The following is an 18,654-nucleotide window of genomic DNA, read 5'->3' on the forward strand; positions in this document are numbered from 1 at the left end:
CTTTGGCAGCGTGGCGGTGTTCCCTCGACACCAGAATGAAACAAGCTCTGTTTTCCCGGTTGCCGGGACTGAGAGGGGGGCGAGTGTGTTTTAAAGAAGGGTGTGGGAATCAATTATCCCACTCAAGAGACGCGCAGGACCAGTGGGTATTGCTGGGGATTAGTGTCCATTCTTGTCATGTACTGACAAACCCTCCCGCTGATCTCCTTAAAACCAGGTGTTATTAAGAAGCCGGGCCCTCAGCGGGGGCCTGTAAGCTTCTCAACGACTGCCCTTTAGGAATGACTGACAAGCTTATAACGTTGGGAGAAAGTGCATTCCTGCGCTTTCGTGTGCCCACCTGTGTCAGGAATCATGCAAAAATCCAAATCTCTAGTTTGTGCATGTATATGTTAGCATCACCATCACTAGCATCTCTAGGCTAAAGCTTTCATTGAGATGGAAGCCTCTTGGCTCATCTTGGCTGGATGTCGTTGGTAGATTTGGTAATGAATAGACCCCGTCCCACGGTCCTGGCAGCAGCGCTCCCCGGGTGGAGCTGAGGAAACCTGGCCGCTTCTCAAGTTCAGGTACTTCTGCCTCGCTTTGTGCCAGAAATCAAAGTGTGCGACGACACATAATATGTCAGGTGGTAGCTGAGCCACTGAGCGGTGTTTACATAGGAGTTAAGGAGGGTTGTCCCTGAATAAAGACAACCTCAGCTGGCAAACAGTCAGTGGATATTGTTTACCAATCAAAAGGTCATGTTAGTTAGATGTGTTTGCCTTATGCTGGTGAAATATTCTAGGAAAACAAACTACTAAACCACAATATATATGTGTGTGTATTAAACAAACAACTACTTTGAGTCTTATTCTGTGTAAAACTATTGTTATTGATCTAAATATTGTAAAATCCTAAAAATGCAAGGAGGCCAGTTTTGTTTGCATGTTAAAGGTTTGCTGTGACAATAGCAAAAGTTTTTGTTATTTTTCAAATCTTATGCAACCAAATGCGTAGGAAGAGCAAATATTTTTCAAGAGTGGACCTGCCAAAGATTCAGACTACTTGCCAGAATGATTGACAGTTTGCCAGTTGATTTCTGCCGCTCAGTATGAGTTTTGCGAAGCGATTAAAGGTTTCGTCTCCAGCTCAACGGGTCCTCAGCAGAGTTCTCCGCTCCTTTGGGAAGGAATCGCCTCTGGTGATATCTGTGGACAAATTAGCCTCCTTCGTGGTGAACTGCGGATGAACCCGCCTCGGTTCTGTACCTGCGGCTCAGAGGAGCTGAACGCCGCGTCTCAGAAGACAAAACCAGGCTGAGTTTAAACTTCAGCCGACGGGAACCGACTGAACAGGAAACCGCCGCTACCGTGTGTGATTTATTCTCATTTTACTGAAGGACCTGCAGACATAGAACATGGAGGTTTGTGATGCAACTGGTTCAGAAGAACTGAGAGTGTAGCTAACTTAAGGAATTGCTGTAGTTTGTCAATTTGTTTATTATGCACAAGTAAGATAGTTCATATATGATAGTTTTATATATTAGTTTTATATATGATATTTCATAAAATATGTAAATTTTAATTGGCTATGTAATAATAAAGAGCTGCCGCCTACTTGTGACATGAATAGGAGTCATTTCTAAATATTACTGTGATCTAATATGTGCCTGTTGTGGATCGTTTGATGATGTCACATAATCTTCCTCCTCACTTTATTCTCCAAATACATGAAAAACTATTGTTTATATGGACTTAGTCACTTTAAACACAACATGCCAGATTAAAGTTTAGATGTTTCTATACTGATCTATATTATATATTTATACAATACATATCTATATTCCTATAGATCATTATTGTTATAAACTAGACTGACTCTTCTGGATAAAGCCAATTTATGGATTGCTTCTGGAAATGAACTGTCTCCCAACTGAAGACGCACAAAACGATTCAAGTGCAGGACGGTAACCTCAGTCCGCACGCGCACCGATGGCGTGCGTAAAAACGCCCACAGAGGGGAAAAGTGTCGTGCCAATCATAAATCAAGACGGACAAGATTTATCCGTCCGAAATCCACTGAACTCCGAATCAGTTCAGCTCCACGTGCCTCCCCCCCCCCCTCTCCTCTCTCTCTTTCTCTCTCTCTCTCTGCGCTGATGGGAGGAGCGCGCCGCAGCTCCTCTCTGTATAAGAAGTGTTGAACGTTCAACAAGGGATTTTACACAGCTACTCAGGAGAAACGAAATGATCTGCCCTGGAGCCGCAGCAAAATGCTGGATGGACACCTACTCCTGGGATGGTTATCGTTCACAGTTATAGTGTATCTGCTCAACTTGCCGGGACCAACCGCAGCATATTTCGGGTAAGAACTCGCACACACACAGTAAGTTTACGTTTATGATGCCGGTGTCATTGATTTAATTGGCTCCTTGAGTTACAAAACAAGTAACAAGTAAAGTTTCCGCAGAGAGCGTAAAAACACAAGCACTCACTCTGATTTGCGGCGCGGCTTGTTTTGATTGCATTAATATGTGCGGGTCAGTGAGGTGTCAGCTGGCGCAGGTTGCGCACCGCGGTGCGCACAGCTGGTGGCTGCAGCAGGTTGTCTGCACATGAGTTGGCTCCGCTGAAAGCTGCTGACAATGGGATTTTTTTTTTTTTGACGAGCAGAGTCAGCAAATACACGAGCAACTGCTGCAGACATCATCTGGTGGAGGTAATGTGGACGTAGGCGACGATGGATGAGGTTTCATCCCATTATCTTCCCAACATCTGCGCTCGCGCGTAAAGTCGCCCCCCCCCCCTCCTTTGCCACTGAATGGCAGGTAGCGGCGGAGTAATTATGCTGCTGAAACACTTGTAAAATCATATCCTCGCTCGACTCTGAAAACAGCCGCGGAGCGAAAGGTGAGTGCCTCAGACTCAACAGCTGGTAACAATAAAGCAATCTGACTGACTGGACTGGTGGCCGAAACGTCTGCTCAGCGCGCTCAGAAAATTCCCCCATCCAGGATAAACATCACACAACCGTGGCAGGAGTTTTCCTGCTGCCTCCATCAAAAACAAAACAAAAAAAGAACAACAATTTGACCTTTACATGAATCATGTCATGTATACAATGTTTAATTTAGAACCAGCTCAAGGGTGTATATTTCAAAGTCAGTCATTCCCAAGGAACGCCTTGGATTTTAGGTGTAGCCCACTATGACCTCCACTAATGCACCGAACTCGCTCACATGAACCGTGCACTCTCGTTTTTTTCTTCCCGCCTTAGTCACAGAAGAGCCTTCACAGTGTGGGGAAGTCATTCAATTTGAGCCAGCATGTCAGGTGGCGGAGCTTCACCTGGACAAAACAGAACTCTAAAAGTTCAGAGCCCGACTGAACATCTCCAAGCCTCTCTGCCAGTGGTGGAAGACAAATGGCTGTAGGCTGTTGAGTGATGACACTCAGGGTCAGATTTATGGGAGGTACGGGTGTTGTGTGAAGGCCCGGCGGGTGTTAGGTGGTCGGGAACGGCCGGAGAGCGAGCTCCAATACGGGTTTGTCGAACCGACGAGCGCTCCTCACGCTTTTTACGGTCTAAAAGCGTGGAGATGAGGGTCAAAGAGCTCAGGAGGTGAGCTGCGGCCGCCTTTGGACGCTCTCCGCGCACTCACCCCTCAGAATAACGCAGCCCGCCGTCATTTGCACCCACTCCGCCGTGTCTCCGGGTAGGAGTCGATCCCCCGGCTGCTGGCACCCGCCTTCGGAAACTGGCTGATCCAAACGCGGCCGCCACGGCACCGGTGGTCGCCCGGCGACGCTTGAAATATCTCTGCCCTTCTTGCTAAAACGTCATCATCATCTGTAGCAGCCACGCGCGTACCAGGTACTTTCTCTGCCTCTGTCTTTGGTTTCAGTGCCGCTCTAGAGTTGCATTGGAAGGACAAATGTAACCCCCTCCCTGTTGGAGCGTCGCCCTTGGCAGGCCGTGCGCATTAGGGCTGACGTGCCAAATTGGCACTCACGCCGGCCTTAATGGTCCTAATGGTAATGCATATTTACTTATTCAGTTAGCACTTGTTTTCAATTCTCCTCTGTCAGCCTGGTCTCTATCTGTGGCCCGCGCACGCAGAAACATGTGGTATTACCATACCCCAGATTTATTATTCCTCGGCCCGGAGAGAAAGGGAACGCGAGCGATTGTCGGCGAGTGATTTAGTCCTGCAGCTGAAGGGCCGCAGCGAAAGGGCCTGCGCAGGTGACACGGACACGAAATGTGACTGCCTCGTGGCCGGCTTCCCGGAAACCCGACACCGCGGCGGTCCGGCCCGGCTCCGGCTCCGGCTGTGGGACACGCTAACGCAAACCTGCTCGGATAAATATTCCACGAGCACGAGGCATCCCGGGGCCTCCTGGGTACTGATTTACCCAAAATAGAGGGTCAATGTTGCATACCCAATTGCCAGAGTGCGGTGGAGCATAAGTGTAACATAAACACAATCTCTCCTGCCCGTGGTGTGTGCAGCTGAGGGCGGGGTGGGATTCCTGGCGTAGTCGAGCGCTCGCTTAAATTGTCATCCTTCGCCACAAGAATGCGAGCGCTCCGTTTCTTCCCCTCGGCCGTGTTGTGGCAGGTGCTGGTTCTGCTAAATCCGTTATCATCAGACTGTGAATCGGAGATGTTCGCTGAGCTTCCCTCACTTGGCACCTTGTTGGAACAATTGTTGGAGGAGGAAGTGATTCTTTTTTATTTTTTTTTTGACTCAGTCGGAGCCCCGAGTGTTCTGTTGGTTTAAATGAGAGTTTTGGTTAAAAGCATGTCATTCTGTGGTCTTGTAAACCGTGCTGAGTGCGAGTCCTGACACTGAGTCAAGAGCTTGTTTTTATTTAGTTCAAGTGCGACATATACAGGAAGGCTGCCCACAGTCATGCAACTGGAACTGACCGATCACTGAGGCACCGCAGCATCTGGAGGAAGCAAACACACCAGTTGCCATTTAATTACTGCGATGTCCTCAAACCCACCATCACCAGCTTGTTCCTGTAGCGCCGATGGCGTTGTTGGTGTCAACGCTCCATCAGGCAAAGTGTGCAGAAGTAAACAACACAACGAACTGGATGTGTGTAAATGTACTGAGGAGCGTCATCAGAGGTCTGTGTTGCTGGTGCGTATCTAACTGTTGTATTCAAAGCTTTAATGGAGACTGTGTGTTTTTAAAGCGCTTGCTTCCATCTTCTCTCCCTGCTCTCGCCTCCTGGGTTTCCTGCCTCGTGCGCGTGTCGCCATCCCAGCGGCGGTTTGCGGGCGGCTGCCGGGCGACTGCCGCTCATTAGGAGCAGCAGAGCCGGCGGCGGCGACGGGCGTCTCGCTACCGGGCCTCAGGCGCTGATCAGGCCCGACGTGCAGCAGGGCGGGGAGCGCCAATGATAGAGGGGTTTCCCAACTTCATAGGAAATCCTGTGGCTACGGCCACGCCTCGAAGGGTATCACTTTACCGAGAGCCAACGAGATAGGACTCTCTGAGCTCTGTGAGCGTTCGGCGCGGTGAGATCACGCGGACCTGCAGGCTTAGATAACGCACTGCGCGGCCTCTGGACCCAAAGAGCTTTGTTGTCTTTACATTTGTGCTCGATACCTCCAGGTTTGAGCCAAGTCCCGCTTCGTGAGGTCTGCTGTGCCCATGGGCACCACAGGGGGGAGCAGCGTCTTCTGAGAGCGCGGGACGGGCCTCAATCAGCACTTTGTAACCTGTCTGTGTAATAGTAGGAGAGTGGGAAATGAAATGTGAAAACATCAAAAGTGAGGGCAGCCAAAGTCTATGTAAAAATAATTAAAGGAGGGAAATAGCTCTTGTGGTTAACGCGCATGAGAGGTAGAAAGTGTCTTTCAACTTTAGCTTACAAAGCAAAACCTCACCTGTGCGTCAGGCTTTTTTTCCCCTCACGCGCCGTGAAGTCATCAGAAAAAGCTGCTGCAAAGGTTTTAGCTGCTCCGTTGTACAGCTAATACTATACAATAACACTGTACAGAATATCTTTGGAGATTACATGCTTTAGCGGAGGATTAAAAAAATGTTTGACCCGCTCATACGGGAGCGCGGCGTGGCTGTGGTCGTTCCCAGCGGCCGGACGCTCAGGAGATGAGGAGGAAACTGCACACGCCTGATGACCTTCGCAGACAGAGCTGGAGACACGGGCAATTTGCACAACAGGAAAACTAATAAAGACTCAAGATACTTCTAGCGGTCGGGCGCTGATGAGACGACGCTAGTTAGCGCGACCGCCGCGTCCGCTATATTTGCGCTTTCCGTGCTCGACCGCAGCCGGGCCTCTCCGCCTGGTCTGTGGGGACGGGAGAAACACGGCACTTCACATGTGCCAGAATTAATTAGAGGCTGAAAAAGCCTCACTTAAGTCTTTTGGAGAGTATTTCTCATGTCTACCTCGAGGTATTTTTTTATGGTTTAGGTTTGTTTCTGCAAAGTGCTAGCAAAAGGTTGCTAGTGATTTCAATTACCTGTTTACGAACTTTCTTGAAGGATTAATGGCGTGTATTGAACTCCAGTTGGACTATTAGCGCTGACATGTGCTCAGATACCTGACTCAAGCGCGTCTCTTTGCCAAATGGCTGTTATTACACAGACTAATGTTTCCCACAAAGGTTGAACGCAGTCAGACGCTCAGACGTAAACGGGCCTCGACACGGCAGACGTTCTCCGCTGCGATTAAACCCGGAGGAGCTTCAATTCACTTCGAAAGCGGCGCCTCGCGCGGCTTTTTACCGCTCAGCGCCGCTTTAATCGACAGCCGTCGGGACATTTCTCACTCCAGGCAGCAAATGTGTGCGTGCGTCTGTCAGGTGAGGCCAATTAACCGCCACCACCCCGGTTTTAAACAAACCCTTCACGTTTTTGAGCCCTGTCGTTTGCAGGACACCGCGTTCAGCGCTCTGAGAAATAGCTGCTAATGAAGTCGGCCGCTTGCAGTTACGGCGCCATGAGTGATCCAGAGCAGCTACCGGTTTGTTTTGGACTCCGCGGTTTGACATTGCATGCTCGGTTTATTCGCACACGCACGTGCCTCTCTTTTTTTTGGACAAACTGAAGCGAACGAACTTGACATTTCCGGACTCTGCGCACATTCAAGCGAGGTAGAGGCCAAACCGCCGCGCTCTCGCCACATAGCCGTGGCGTGGATCTCGTGTCGGCTGGTGTCAGGGGTGGTTTGGCGGGAGCTGTGTGCCTGAACGTGTTTGGTACCGGGCCGCTCTGTGCCATGGTGTGGGCTAGAACAGGGGAGTCATGCGGACACCACTGCATGCCCAATCTGTGCCAGTCACACGGTGACTAGAACTGAGCTGCTGACCCTCGAAGGCTTGAGTTCTCACATAGCAGTTAAACCTCTTATAATGCCCCACACTCTCATTCCCAAACTCAGGTCCTATAGTCCTGCTGCTCGACTACCTCAGCTCCCATTAGGATTAAAAATAAAAAAAACAAAACAGGTTTCGCATAGAAAGCAAAATGAAAATGAAAATATACTGTACGTGCACAGGAACTTGACATCAATTAGCGGAGATTGCCTGACACAAGTGACCAGAGGGGACAGCAGATGACATAAGGCTGGGTCACATCCTGTTAGGTCACACGAGATAACAAACTTCCCCTGCGCTTTGTGGTCAGCAGTGCTTTTAAACCCGACATGACATTCCCACTGCGCAGCGAGCCTCATTACTCAACTAATAACCACTTTGAAGTCCCTCAGGCCGTTTTTGTACATTACTGTACTGCGTCAGCCGCGGCTTGTTAGGAGCAGTCACAACACACGGTGGGTTCGAGCTGCCACTAATCTTATCGGAGCCCCGCTCATAATCGTGTGCTCTTTTCCCCTGTTTCTGCCTCTAACTCGGAGGATGGACGGCGTCGCGGCGGAGGCGGACGCCAACCTGGAGAGCGTCCGTCGCTGCGCGCTGATTTACGGTTCCTTCAATTATTCAGACGGAGGCCGCGGAGCGCGGTGTCAGCCAGAGGGAAAACACACACACACACACACACACACACACACACACACACACACACACACACACACACACACACACACACACACACACACACACACACACATTCCCATTCCTGCTACCTCTGGCATGGCCCGGGCTCTGATACACCAGATGGGACTTGGGCAGGGTGGTCTGAAGTTCATCCAACGTTTCTGAGGAAAACACACACTTTTCGTCCCAAAAGAAGCATTTTAGAGGCTGTAAAAGCAGAGATCCAGATCAGGGCTAGCCACTGCGACACTGATCTGAAACGTGTAACCTCAGGTGAGCGATATTTTGCCTTCGGAACAGCTGAACTGTTCCATGGCACATGTTCATGTCTGTCATTGTCTCGTGTGGGTTGTGTTCGCAGACAGCAGTGGTTTTGTCTAGAGGAGACTTTGTTTGAGCCAACAGCTGGGCGGAATGATTGGCATTCGTTTAGAGTAATTGACCAGTGGGAATAGTGGGAGAGAAGGGAAAAAAGGGTGGAGGGTTTGTGGGGGGGTTGCGATCTAGGAGACATCGGACCACACAGCCGACAAGTTCAGGCTGATGGGGAAACTGTGGCTTTTGTTGCTCTTTCTGCCTGGGCGCGTTCAGCCATGACCGAGTCTCGTCGGTGTTGACTTTAGCCCCAAAGCCCCCGCATGCGCGTGCACGCGCACGTGCACACGCACGCATGCACACATGCACACACATGTACGTATGAACAACGCAGACGCAAACACAGCCAGCACCTGTTGGTGCAGCTGAGCGGCGCTGATAAACAGACGCGGGGCATCTCTCGCCCCCCATATTTACAGTGCAGTGAACACGCGGTGCCAGAGTTGGATCAGCGTTTTTGATTCTTCTCTACAGAAGTTCTAATCTTGGCATTAACGTGGGCGTCGGTCGACTAATGTCTTTTTAAAATACGAGTATCACCTGCAGCAAAAGTTAAAACATATGTTTTTTGTTTTTTTTCCCTCATACCTGCAGTCAGTCTCCTAGAACCGTCTTCTTACAGTATATGAATAAACTGAAAACATATATTTTAATTCCAGTAACATATTTGTGATGTACAAACAAAACCGCCAGATAATAACAAACTCAAACACAGCTAATGTCACAGCGCGATGCATAGAATGCTGGGGTTGTACAGTCTGTGGTAAATTATCTGTATGGTGTACTGTCCTGAATGACTTTTCCTCCTGCCTGTAGAGTTGGACTGCTTTAGCCTCCTGAGGTTAATCCACACCACATGGACCGAGCTTTCTTTGTTTATGTATGTCTGTGTGAGCATATGAATAACAGCAGCAGTAACAACGGCTATAGCTGCAGATCTGGGCCAAGGAGGTTAGAGGAGCAGGATCATATGTTTTCCACTATCTAAGAGTTTAGGTATTGTTACACTTCTTTAACTATTTACATGCCCACTAGTGGAAAAATGAGCAGAATTACTGAGCGAGAGGTCTCGTCCAGTCTGAAGCTTAAAGAGGGAGTGATGATGGCGACGCGTAGCTCTAGTCAATGATTTCCTCGCGGGATCGACTCTGTGAAATGAGACGTTTTCCCCCCCACTTGCGTTGGAAAATGTATATAAAGTAAGTGTGACAGGCAATGGGAGGCGCTGACAGGTGAAGAGAAAGGACTAAACAAACTCCAGAGGGAAAAACAGCGGAGGAGGCGCAGGTCAGCGATGTCTGCGGCGACGCCGGCGTGTGAATGGAAAAGGCAAAGCTGAGCAAACACCAGCAAGAAACATAAGATAATAATGAGTTTTATACGCCGGGCTCCTATTCCAAGTGTTGCTGTGCCGACGCCTCAAACAAAAACACAGAAAACACCCGCTTGCATGTAAGCTGCCCTTCATCAAGGTGTTTTCAGCTTGTAAGAAGTGGCTTTTAAATGGTTAATGGATCATTTATTGGTGCTTTATAAGTCAGTTATTAGTTGAAAGAAACGCCGGCGGTGCCTTGGCTGACGTCTGTCCTGTCTTTGTGAAGTGCTTGTTACAGTAATTAATAAAAGTTTCTTAATTGAGCCAACGTTTTTAGGAAATTTCTGACAAAATCTGACCTTTTTAATAATATTAACCTTTTAATATTCTTTCCATAATTTTCTCCAGTATCCAACAACCTAATCAGTTAAATGTAAAAGAACCTGCCGAGTCCTATTCCCTCATCGAGTCTTGGCTCGTGTGATCCTTATGGGACAATCGCAGCGACTTCCGTTGGACCAGAGGTTCCGAGCTCGACTCCGGTCGCGAGTCTCGTGCTCCCGCCGCGCTGCTGTTTTCCAAGTCGCTGTTCCTCAAAGCGAGGTGAGCGAGTTCATGCCTCAGCAAACAGCGGAGGGACGTCCTTCTTTTGCAGATCGTCGCGCTGGAATGCACGACCCCTTTTGTGCGACGGCTCGGGTCACTGTCCCGAACCCAGTGGAAATATTAGCTCCAATTTCCTGCAGAATGAAATGAATAAGGATCTAACTTGAATATTAGTAGTGTAACATCAAATAGATGCATCCACTTCTGTTTTTAAGCGATAATTTCCTGTTCACCAACAAAGTGGAAACCAGCACCGGGTCCATTTCTCCCTGGCTTTGCCCTCAGGCTGCCTTCGCTGCTATCCAGGGTCCCGTCTCTGCGTAGCAGCGACAGTAGCAGTGAGATCAGTGTCATGTCATCCTTGGCCTCCTTCCAGCTCCACTTACGAGCAGACGTCACGCAGACAGTCGCGGCCTGTCACTCCGGCGGCCTCCTGTTTCAGCAGGCCCGCGGGCTTTTGGGAGGTTCGACGCCGCTACGTCTCACAGTGCGTGTCTTTCTGATGAATGCGTGCGTCACGTTGGGGATATTGATGGAATTAGACCAACACGTCCTTTCAGAGTTACGCATAACACATCTCTTCGTGTGTGTGAACTGCTTCCTGATGTAGTAATTAAATAAGTAAATAAATATCCTGTTTCCTTTCCTCGCCGTAAAAAGCTGTTGTCAGTGATATTGACACACTAGATGAGTTGGAATGGTTTGCTTTGGCACTCGGAACATGTTTCCTTGGCGCCCTCAACTCAGTGCATTTTAACAAAACATGAAACAATTAGGGAGAAAATGTCAGTAATTCAGACAGAAACAGTCCTGGTGCGTTGTGTACGCCTCAAACCACACATTTCTCCCTGTTTTCTACTCCCCGGGTGCGTTGAGAGAGCAATCCCTTTCACAAGACGCAGCTTGCCAAGTTTCCATTTCAAAATTCATAGCCGTCAGACAAATTAAGGGGAGGCAAACACGCTTTGTAGAGAGGAAACCGTTTGACCCAATCTGAAAGCAAATCCCGACGCCTCCTTTTGGGTTTGACTGCCACGCTTCTCCACCGAGCTGCGATTGTGCCGTGAAGACAATGGGTATGTGACCTTTTATGCCCACTGCTACGAAGCCGACGACCCGAGGGGGAAACGTTTCAGTCGGTTATTGGACCTAATAAAACAAATCTCTCCTCCTGTGACCCTCTGCTAGAGGCCTGACTGAGTGAGTGGTGTCAGACTCTCTGACAAACAGAAACAAAGCCAACGCTCCAGCACGTTTGGCTCCTCCACTAAACTGCTGCGAACATCTAGCAGAAGATCTTCCTCTTCACGAAAACACCGAGTAGTTTCTTATACGCGGCTTGGCAGCGAGGAATCTGTGGCATGTTTCCCATTAGTTGCGGTTTCACTTCACAGTTGTCACCAACTCAGGCTTTTTCACATTCGAAGGATCGAATAACAAGTCACGATCGTTCCTCTGTTATTTGCATCCATTTCCTGTCACGCTCTCCATCCCTGAAGCATTTGATGCAGAGCTGCGGGCTTTCATCCCGGCTCCCTCGTTCCAGGGGACGCCAACGCTCCAAGTGCTTCGTTTCATTAGCGCAACAATCCGAGCATAACTGTCGTTCTGAGTTCTGTAAATCCATTTATTCTTCAGTTTCACTTTAAGGGCATAACGGAGACCAGAAATTACACATAATGAGCGACTGTGGTGCCAATCCTGTCAGTTGGGGAGACCAAAATGGTCACAGGCACATGTCCCCTGTGTGTGTTTATGAAAGGAACGCTCTGCTTTCCCCATCACAGGCTCAGAACGCTGCTATGTGGCAGAGTCACTGCTTTGTGCCTTTTATATATACACTGATGGAGGCAGTGCAAGTCCACCACATGTTCTTCATACCATGTTTAGAAGGGAGATCTGGGCTTGTTACATTTTGAATGGATTGCAGCTGTATGATCCTGAATGCAGCACTCTTGTTATGTGGATTCAATGGATTGGTTTGCTCCGCCTCTCCTTCACCTGACCCGTGTCTCCTGTGGTCCTTCTCGCAAAGGTTGACGGGGAATGAACCGCTGTCTATCCTGCCACTGAACTCTCTGCCGGAGGAGAGCGTAGGCAGGGCCCACTACAAGCTGTGTGACCGGCTCAAACTGGAAAAGAAGCAGCGCAGGATGTGCAGACGAGACCCGGGCGTGGCGGAGACCCTGAGGGAGGCCATCACCATGAGCGCCCTAGAATGCCAGTATCAATTCCGCTTTGAGAGGTGGAACTGCACCCTGGAGGGGCGCCACCGGGCCAACATACTAAAGAGAGGTACGGAGCGGAGAGCGTCACCCTTCGTCAGGTTTTCCGATCAAACTCGTCATTCGTCTCAATCCTCTCTCCCCAGGGTTTAAGGAGACAGCCTTCCTGTATGCCGTGTCCTCGGCGGGCCTGACCCACGCCATGGCCAAGGCCTGCAGCGCGGGACGCATGGAGCGATGCACGTGTGACGAGGCCCCGGACCTGGAGAACCGCAAGGCGTGGCAGTGGGGCGGCTGCGGAGACAACCTCAAATACGCCAACAAGTTCGTCAAGGACTTCCTGGGCAAGCGCTCCAACAAGGACCTGAGGGCACGCGTGGACATGCACAACACCAACGTGGGCATGAAGGTAAGCCAATAAGCCCAGACGCCACCAAATAAAACCTGATGAGGCTCGATGTCGGGTCACCCTGTCCAGATGTGTAGGTTTGAGCTTGGACCATATAAAATAAAAAAAACGAATAAACTTAATTCATCTTTCATTAAAATACATAAATGTTTAATTTACTACTTACAGTTTTATTAGCTAATAATTTGTTCACTAAGGTTGTAGCAGGCGATTATTTATGACAACATGATTTTAGGGAGTAACATTCAAAGGAAGCAAAAATGTTAATATTATTACAATGGTTTTATTGCAGCATATTTACTCAAACGATCATCTTGATTTAGTTATTAAAGTAATAATTTCCACAAGTAAAAACAAAGTCTTTGAGTTATTAATCCAGGACACGCTTGTAAAAAAGTTTTTTAATGAAGTTTATTTGGAGTCTCAGACAATATTTAAACAGAAACGTTGGCTAATTGGCTCATGAATCAGTTCAATGGTGGGAAAAGTGTGATAATACAATAGCATGTGAGTTCAGTGCTATTATGTAGACAAACATTGACATCTAGTACCAATTAACTGTGCGCTTTATCGTGGATACTCTTTCACCAGATCTTTGGTGTTGGTTTTCTAATGCAGGAGTCAAAACATTGCAGCTCTGGTGAATGGCTTTGGTCCAAAGATGATTGTTCACAATCTGAAATGGCTCGTTTATTCCTCTTGCTGATTAGGTACGCAACAGCTTTGTGTCCTCACAACTGTGTTTTTTCAGTAGTAAAATAAAAAAAGAAGCACTGTTCTTAATCTGTGGAGCCAAAGCTCTGGAAACTGTTGGTTTTAGTCGGCTTTTCTCATATCGTCGCCGTTTCCATTTTGGTTTTCAGAGTGAATTATAGCGGAGGCACGCTTCCCAAATGTTAGCAGACACTAAACCTTCCCAACAGACCAGCGCGGGCTCTTCCTTTTCAACTTGGCTCTCCAAAACCCCGTCTCTCAGGAGGTTTTATTTGTGATAGACGATTTACAACGTTGTTTTTGTGCGCTACGCTGCGAGGTGTGCCGCGTTCATTCAGGACCAGTTCCCACAAAAAAAAGCTGATCTGTGAAATTTTCTTTTCTCGCTTTGTACTAAATTTATGCACTTCCTGTTCCCTGATGCTTTTCACACAACCTGTAGATGCGATCCAAACCCCACGTAGTATAATATGTTATTGTCATTGATTTTTGCACACGCTGCTTTTAATATTGTGGTTGATGCTGAGGTGAACCTTGGCTGACTGAGGATAGAGGCACTAAAATAACATGTAGTGATCTATCTGATCATCTCTGCCGCTGTATAAAAGAAGACTTTCTTCATCTTATGGCGTAATTACATGTGTTTTGAAAGCATTGAGTCTCATCTTTCCCAGGGTTGTCTGTTTGTAGCTGCTTCTTGCTAATAACCTCCTTGCACTTGTCATAATAGTTATTGCTTTTAATCAAAATGTCACCCATCGTTATTGTGACAAAGTCGATTCTCCCACCGGCAATATTTCATTTGCGTTTGAAGCTTTAAACAAAGCCCTATATTGTTCTTTGTCGGCTCACAAGCAATTACCGGCGCGCCACATTTTCCCTCTTTATGATGATTTCATAAAGTGAATCTAATAATTTTCCTTCATGTCTGTGTTCCTCCCAAAGCACCGCACTCCACCCTAGTCATCTAATTGTTAGCATATTTGGGCAATGAAGCTTTTTGAACTGCTGCTTACTAAACAAAGGCTCATTACTTCGCATTGCTTTTATTATATTCCTTTCATGTTTCAAGGCACTTAACAGTGTTGCTCTGTCTGTGGACCAGGTAATCAAGGCTGGAGTGGAGACCACTTGCAAATGCCACGGGGTCTCTGGCTCCTGCACCGTCCAGACCTGCTGGAGACAGCTCCTGCCCTTCCACGAGATTGGCAAGCAGCTCAAGCAGCGTTACGAGACTTCCATCAAGGTCGGCAGTTCCACCAATGAAGCAACAGGGGAGGGGGAGATCTCCACGGGCCGGAGCCAGCAGCAGCAGCCGCAGCAGCAGCCGCAGCCTTCGCCCGGCCTTAACGATCAAATCCCTCGCACTATGGACCTGCTCCACATCGAGGACTCGCCGAGCTTCTGCAGAGCCAGCAAGTACTCCTCGGGCACGGCGGCGCGCAAGTGCTACAAGGATAAGAACTGTGATGCCATCTGCTGCGGGAGAGGCCATAACACTCAAAGTAGGGAGGTGACCAGACCCTGCCAGTGCCAGGTGCGCTGGTGCTGCTACGTCGAATGCAAGCAGTGCACGCAGAGAGAAGAGGTGTACACCTGCAAGGTGTGAACCAGTCACCTCCCAGTCCCCGTGACCAGTGGAGCAAGTGGAAGGTGTTTCACCGTGCCCACGGACAAAACGGAGCGAGCCGATGGAAAAGCAATAAGCACTTTGAGGGATTTCTGGGGGTTGGGGTTCGGAGGTTCTGTGGCCCCTTCTCAGACAACTGGGTCAGCATCTCAAGCTTTTCATCATGGTGTTGAAGAGAATGTCTTTTATTTTCCTATCAACAAAATTCATTTTACACAAGAACAGAAAGAGCAAAAAGGAAGGTTGGCATCCGTCTGTTGAGAATCCCATTCGAGAAGAGTAACACCGACAGACTGGTTTCTGGGCTCTTGCCCGAAGAATTCTGAGCGTGTGTGTGTGTGTGTGCCAACTTTTACGTGCATGTGTGTTTGTAAGTGAGCGTGTGATGGGGTTCAAATTACGACTTTTATGGCAGCAACCATATTCAGACTGTTATAATAGACAGGGTGTATGAATTATACACGCACATATTTACACTCACACACATTGTGTGTTTGCATATGTATGTACATAAATTCAGTTATATTGAAATGCTATTATACAAGCCACTTATCTAACGTTAATGTTAAAACAAACCACTAACCACACAAATGCGCGTTGTTTGTGTGCTCTAACTCGTTTTTCTTCTTGATTCATGTTGACAAGGCCCTTTGGAAAGCAACACACTTGTGTCGGTCGTCTTGCTGTGGATAATTTATGGCTCCTCTGGGACTACTCCTTCACAAGGAGAGAAATTAATCTAATATTTTCCTTTTTTTGGTAATATAATATAAATATAATATGAAGCCGTTCATAAATGCATTAACAGAAAGTAAACCAGTCAGTTTAGGCTATTCTCGGCCTTGAGCATTCGGTGTTCAGGGAATAACTTAAACCACTATCTGACAAACTGTTTGGATGAACTAAAGCTAAATTGTGCAAATACACTCAATAACCAGCATCAATGTACAGTGGCCTTGTTATTGTAGCCAGTACCTTTACAACAGGTGACCAGCTCTGAAGAGCTTTGACTTAGCTTAGCTCGTACTTATTAGGTTTTTTTGCATACTTTGAAGTTGCAAAGAAAAACTGTGGAGACCTGGAGGAATGTAGCCCCCTGCTGTTTCACATCCTCCTTTCCTCTTCTTGTGCCACGATATGATTGAGCCATATTCAACATGTTGACACGCAGCATGTAGAGAAGAACCCGCGTCGGTCGGTCTGCCCAAACGTTTTGCGGCAAGAGACGGGAATCGAGTTCGATGCGTCTGCAGAATTGCTCAAGTGAAGGCCAAAGCATTGAGCCTTGTAGCTAATATTATTGTGTCGTATAAGGCTAATTTTGGAGTAATGTTTTGACAAATCAATGTCATATAGTCTGACATTTTGGCGTATGCACGCATCAAGTGTGACACCCTAGCTGGCAGCCAGTTAGCTCGCTAATAACGAAGAAATGGAGGTAAACACACCATCTTGTTTCTTGGGATAGAGCCGTGGGAGGAGTTTCCCCAATTTCATGCATCCCCAGATCAGACATGGGCTGTGAACTTAAATTGATATCGTGCAAAAGGAAGCTTTTATTTAAACTCCGCACCTATACAACCATAAAAAGAAATGTTGCCATGTTGGAATCTGGCATCTATCTGTTTCTCAGATGTCCATGGGCTCGTTTCTTGCTACGTTCTGCCTTGTTGTCAATGGGTGTGAATTAACTACTGAGTGAGGGACCCAGCTTTGTAATATAGCGCCATTCACGCACTGAAGCCCCAAAAGCCCTTTAAAGTATTTAACAATCTGTATTTATGGATACAGTGCGGTGCAGAGTCCTTGTTTTTGAAGCTGTAAATAGCAATGGTTTCTTCTCCTGTGGTAGAGTGACAAAGGTGAAGGCACATGTTCGGTTCTCACATGGAGCCGAAACAGAAATTGGTGGCGATAATAAATACTTAGCCTCACAGGTGCTGCAATACCCTGCAGCCCAGACCCAGACATCTAGTCCAGCCTTTAAAGTTAATAATCACAGTAATTGAGTTCCAACCGTCGTTGTCCACAGCAAGTGCAGGTTTTTGGGCAGGAGCCCTGCTTGGCCTATTTGTCGCGAGCAGATAAATTCCAAGCATTTTGATATGAGGAGGTTTGCCAAATAAAGACTGGTCACAACATATACATAGAACTTTGCACGCTACATGGAAACCATAATAGCTATGCTGAGGCTCGGAGCATAAATGCCTGCTTCCCACAGCCTCGAGCGTGCCCATTCTCCACAAACACACAGAGCATCCAAACAGGCATGACAGGAATATCAGATGCACATTGAGAGCATTTCCAAGCACATTTTTGTTTGTTTATAGATTGTACATAAGTCTAAAATTTCTCCCAAGTAAGAGGAGCATGATGCAGCAGCCAGTGGGTTTTATTTAGACCTCGCGGTCGTCCATATTCTCAAATCCAACATCTCTGCACTGTTTAGGTGTTAGTGGATCATGTACAAAAATTCTATTTTATAGAAAAAAATAAAAAGATAAATTATTTTTTAAATATATTATGAGCATGTGTTTAGTGTAAATAACGTCAAAGTCTAAATTGATTTTATATCCTGGATGTCTTTTTTTAAATTGTTACTTTTCGGGTGTTTGTTCCTTTTTTGGGGTGGAGGCTTCAAGAAACAGTGAAACTTTAAACATATTTCATTTCATATCTCTGCGTTTGCTATTATCTAAGCACTAACAAATCCTAACAGATTTAGAATCAACTCTTTTTTTTTTTTTTGCTTACATGATAACGAAACTTTTTGTTATTTAAACAAATTACAGTCATCACAGATGTATTAAAAGCATTTGACCTGTTACTTCATTCTCGTCCTTTGCATCACTTGACACGTACAAACACTTTTTGTTAGGATTTGTGCTGTGCTTGTAAAACCACGACAGAACACACCAGCACGGGCATCGCCCGTTGTGATGATACTACACCAACAGAGCTTTGTCCATGTTCACTTATTGTCTTATGGGAACTCTAAATTATTTCCTCTACCTCATGTGTATAGCTTGTAGGTATAAACAGATCACAAATGACTGGTAAGAATGTATTTAAGTTATTTAACATCTTTGTATAACAAAGGCGAAAAATCTGAAATAATAAATGAATTTTTAAATTATATCGTGTTATATCATTTTATTCTTCTGTGGCACATTGAGGATTAGCATTTTGGGGACAAGCTGAAATCCCAGATGTAATTCATTCAATGTCCATAAATCTTTTGATAAAAATTGGGGAAAAAATACCATCTCAAGCGTCTTAGTTGTTCAGCATTGCTCAACGACCTGGGTTTGAATCTAAGCTTAGTGTTTGCATGTTCCTGCTGCATCTGTGTGGGTTCCCT

General features: G+C 47.0%; 1 protein-coding gene across 1 annotated transcript; it reads left to right on the forward strand.

Moving 5' to 3' along the window:
- The first annotated feature begins 2,126 nt into the window (after nt 1-2,126).
- wnt9a (wingless-type MMTV integration site family, member 9A) lies at nt 2,127-18,429 on the forward strand. Its single transcript, XM_029132458.3, has 4 exons — nt 2,127-2,346; nt 12,351-12,610; nt 12,687-12,949; nt 14,769-18,429. The coding sequence occupies exons 1-4, from the start codon at nt 2,255-2,257 to the stop codon at nt 15,270-15,272; spliced, it is 1,119 nt and encodes a 372-aa protein (XP_028988291.1). The 5' UTR covers nt 2,127-2,254; the 3' UTR covers nt 15,273-18,429.
- Nucleotides 18,430-18,654: the final 225 nt, after the last annotated feature.

This window comes from Betta splendens, chromosome 17, assembly GCF_900634795.4.
Source record: "Betta splendens chromosome 17, fBetSpl5.4, whole genome shotgun sequence".
Classification (NCBI taxonomy): Eukaryota; Metazoa; Chordata; class Actinopteri; order Anabantiformes; family Osphronemidae; genus Betta; species Betta splendens.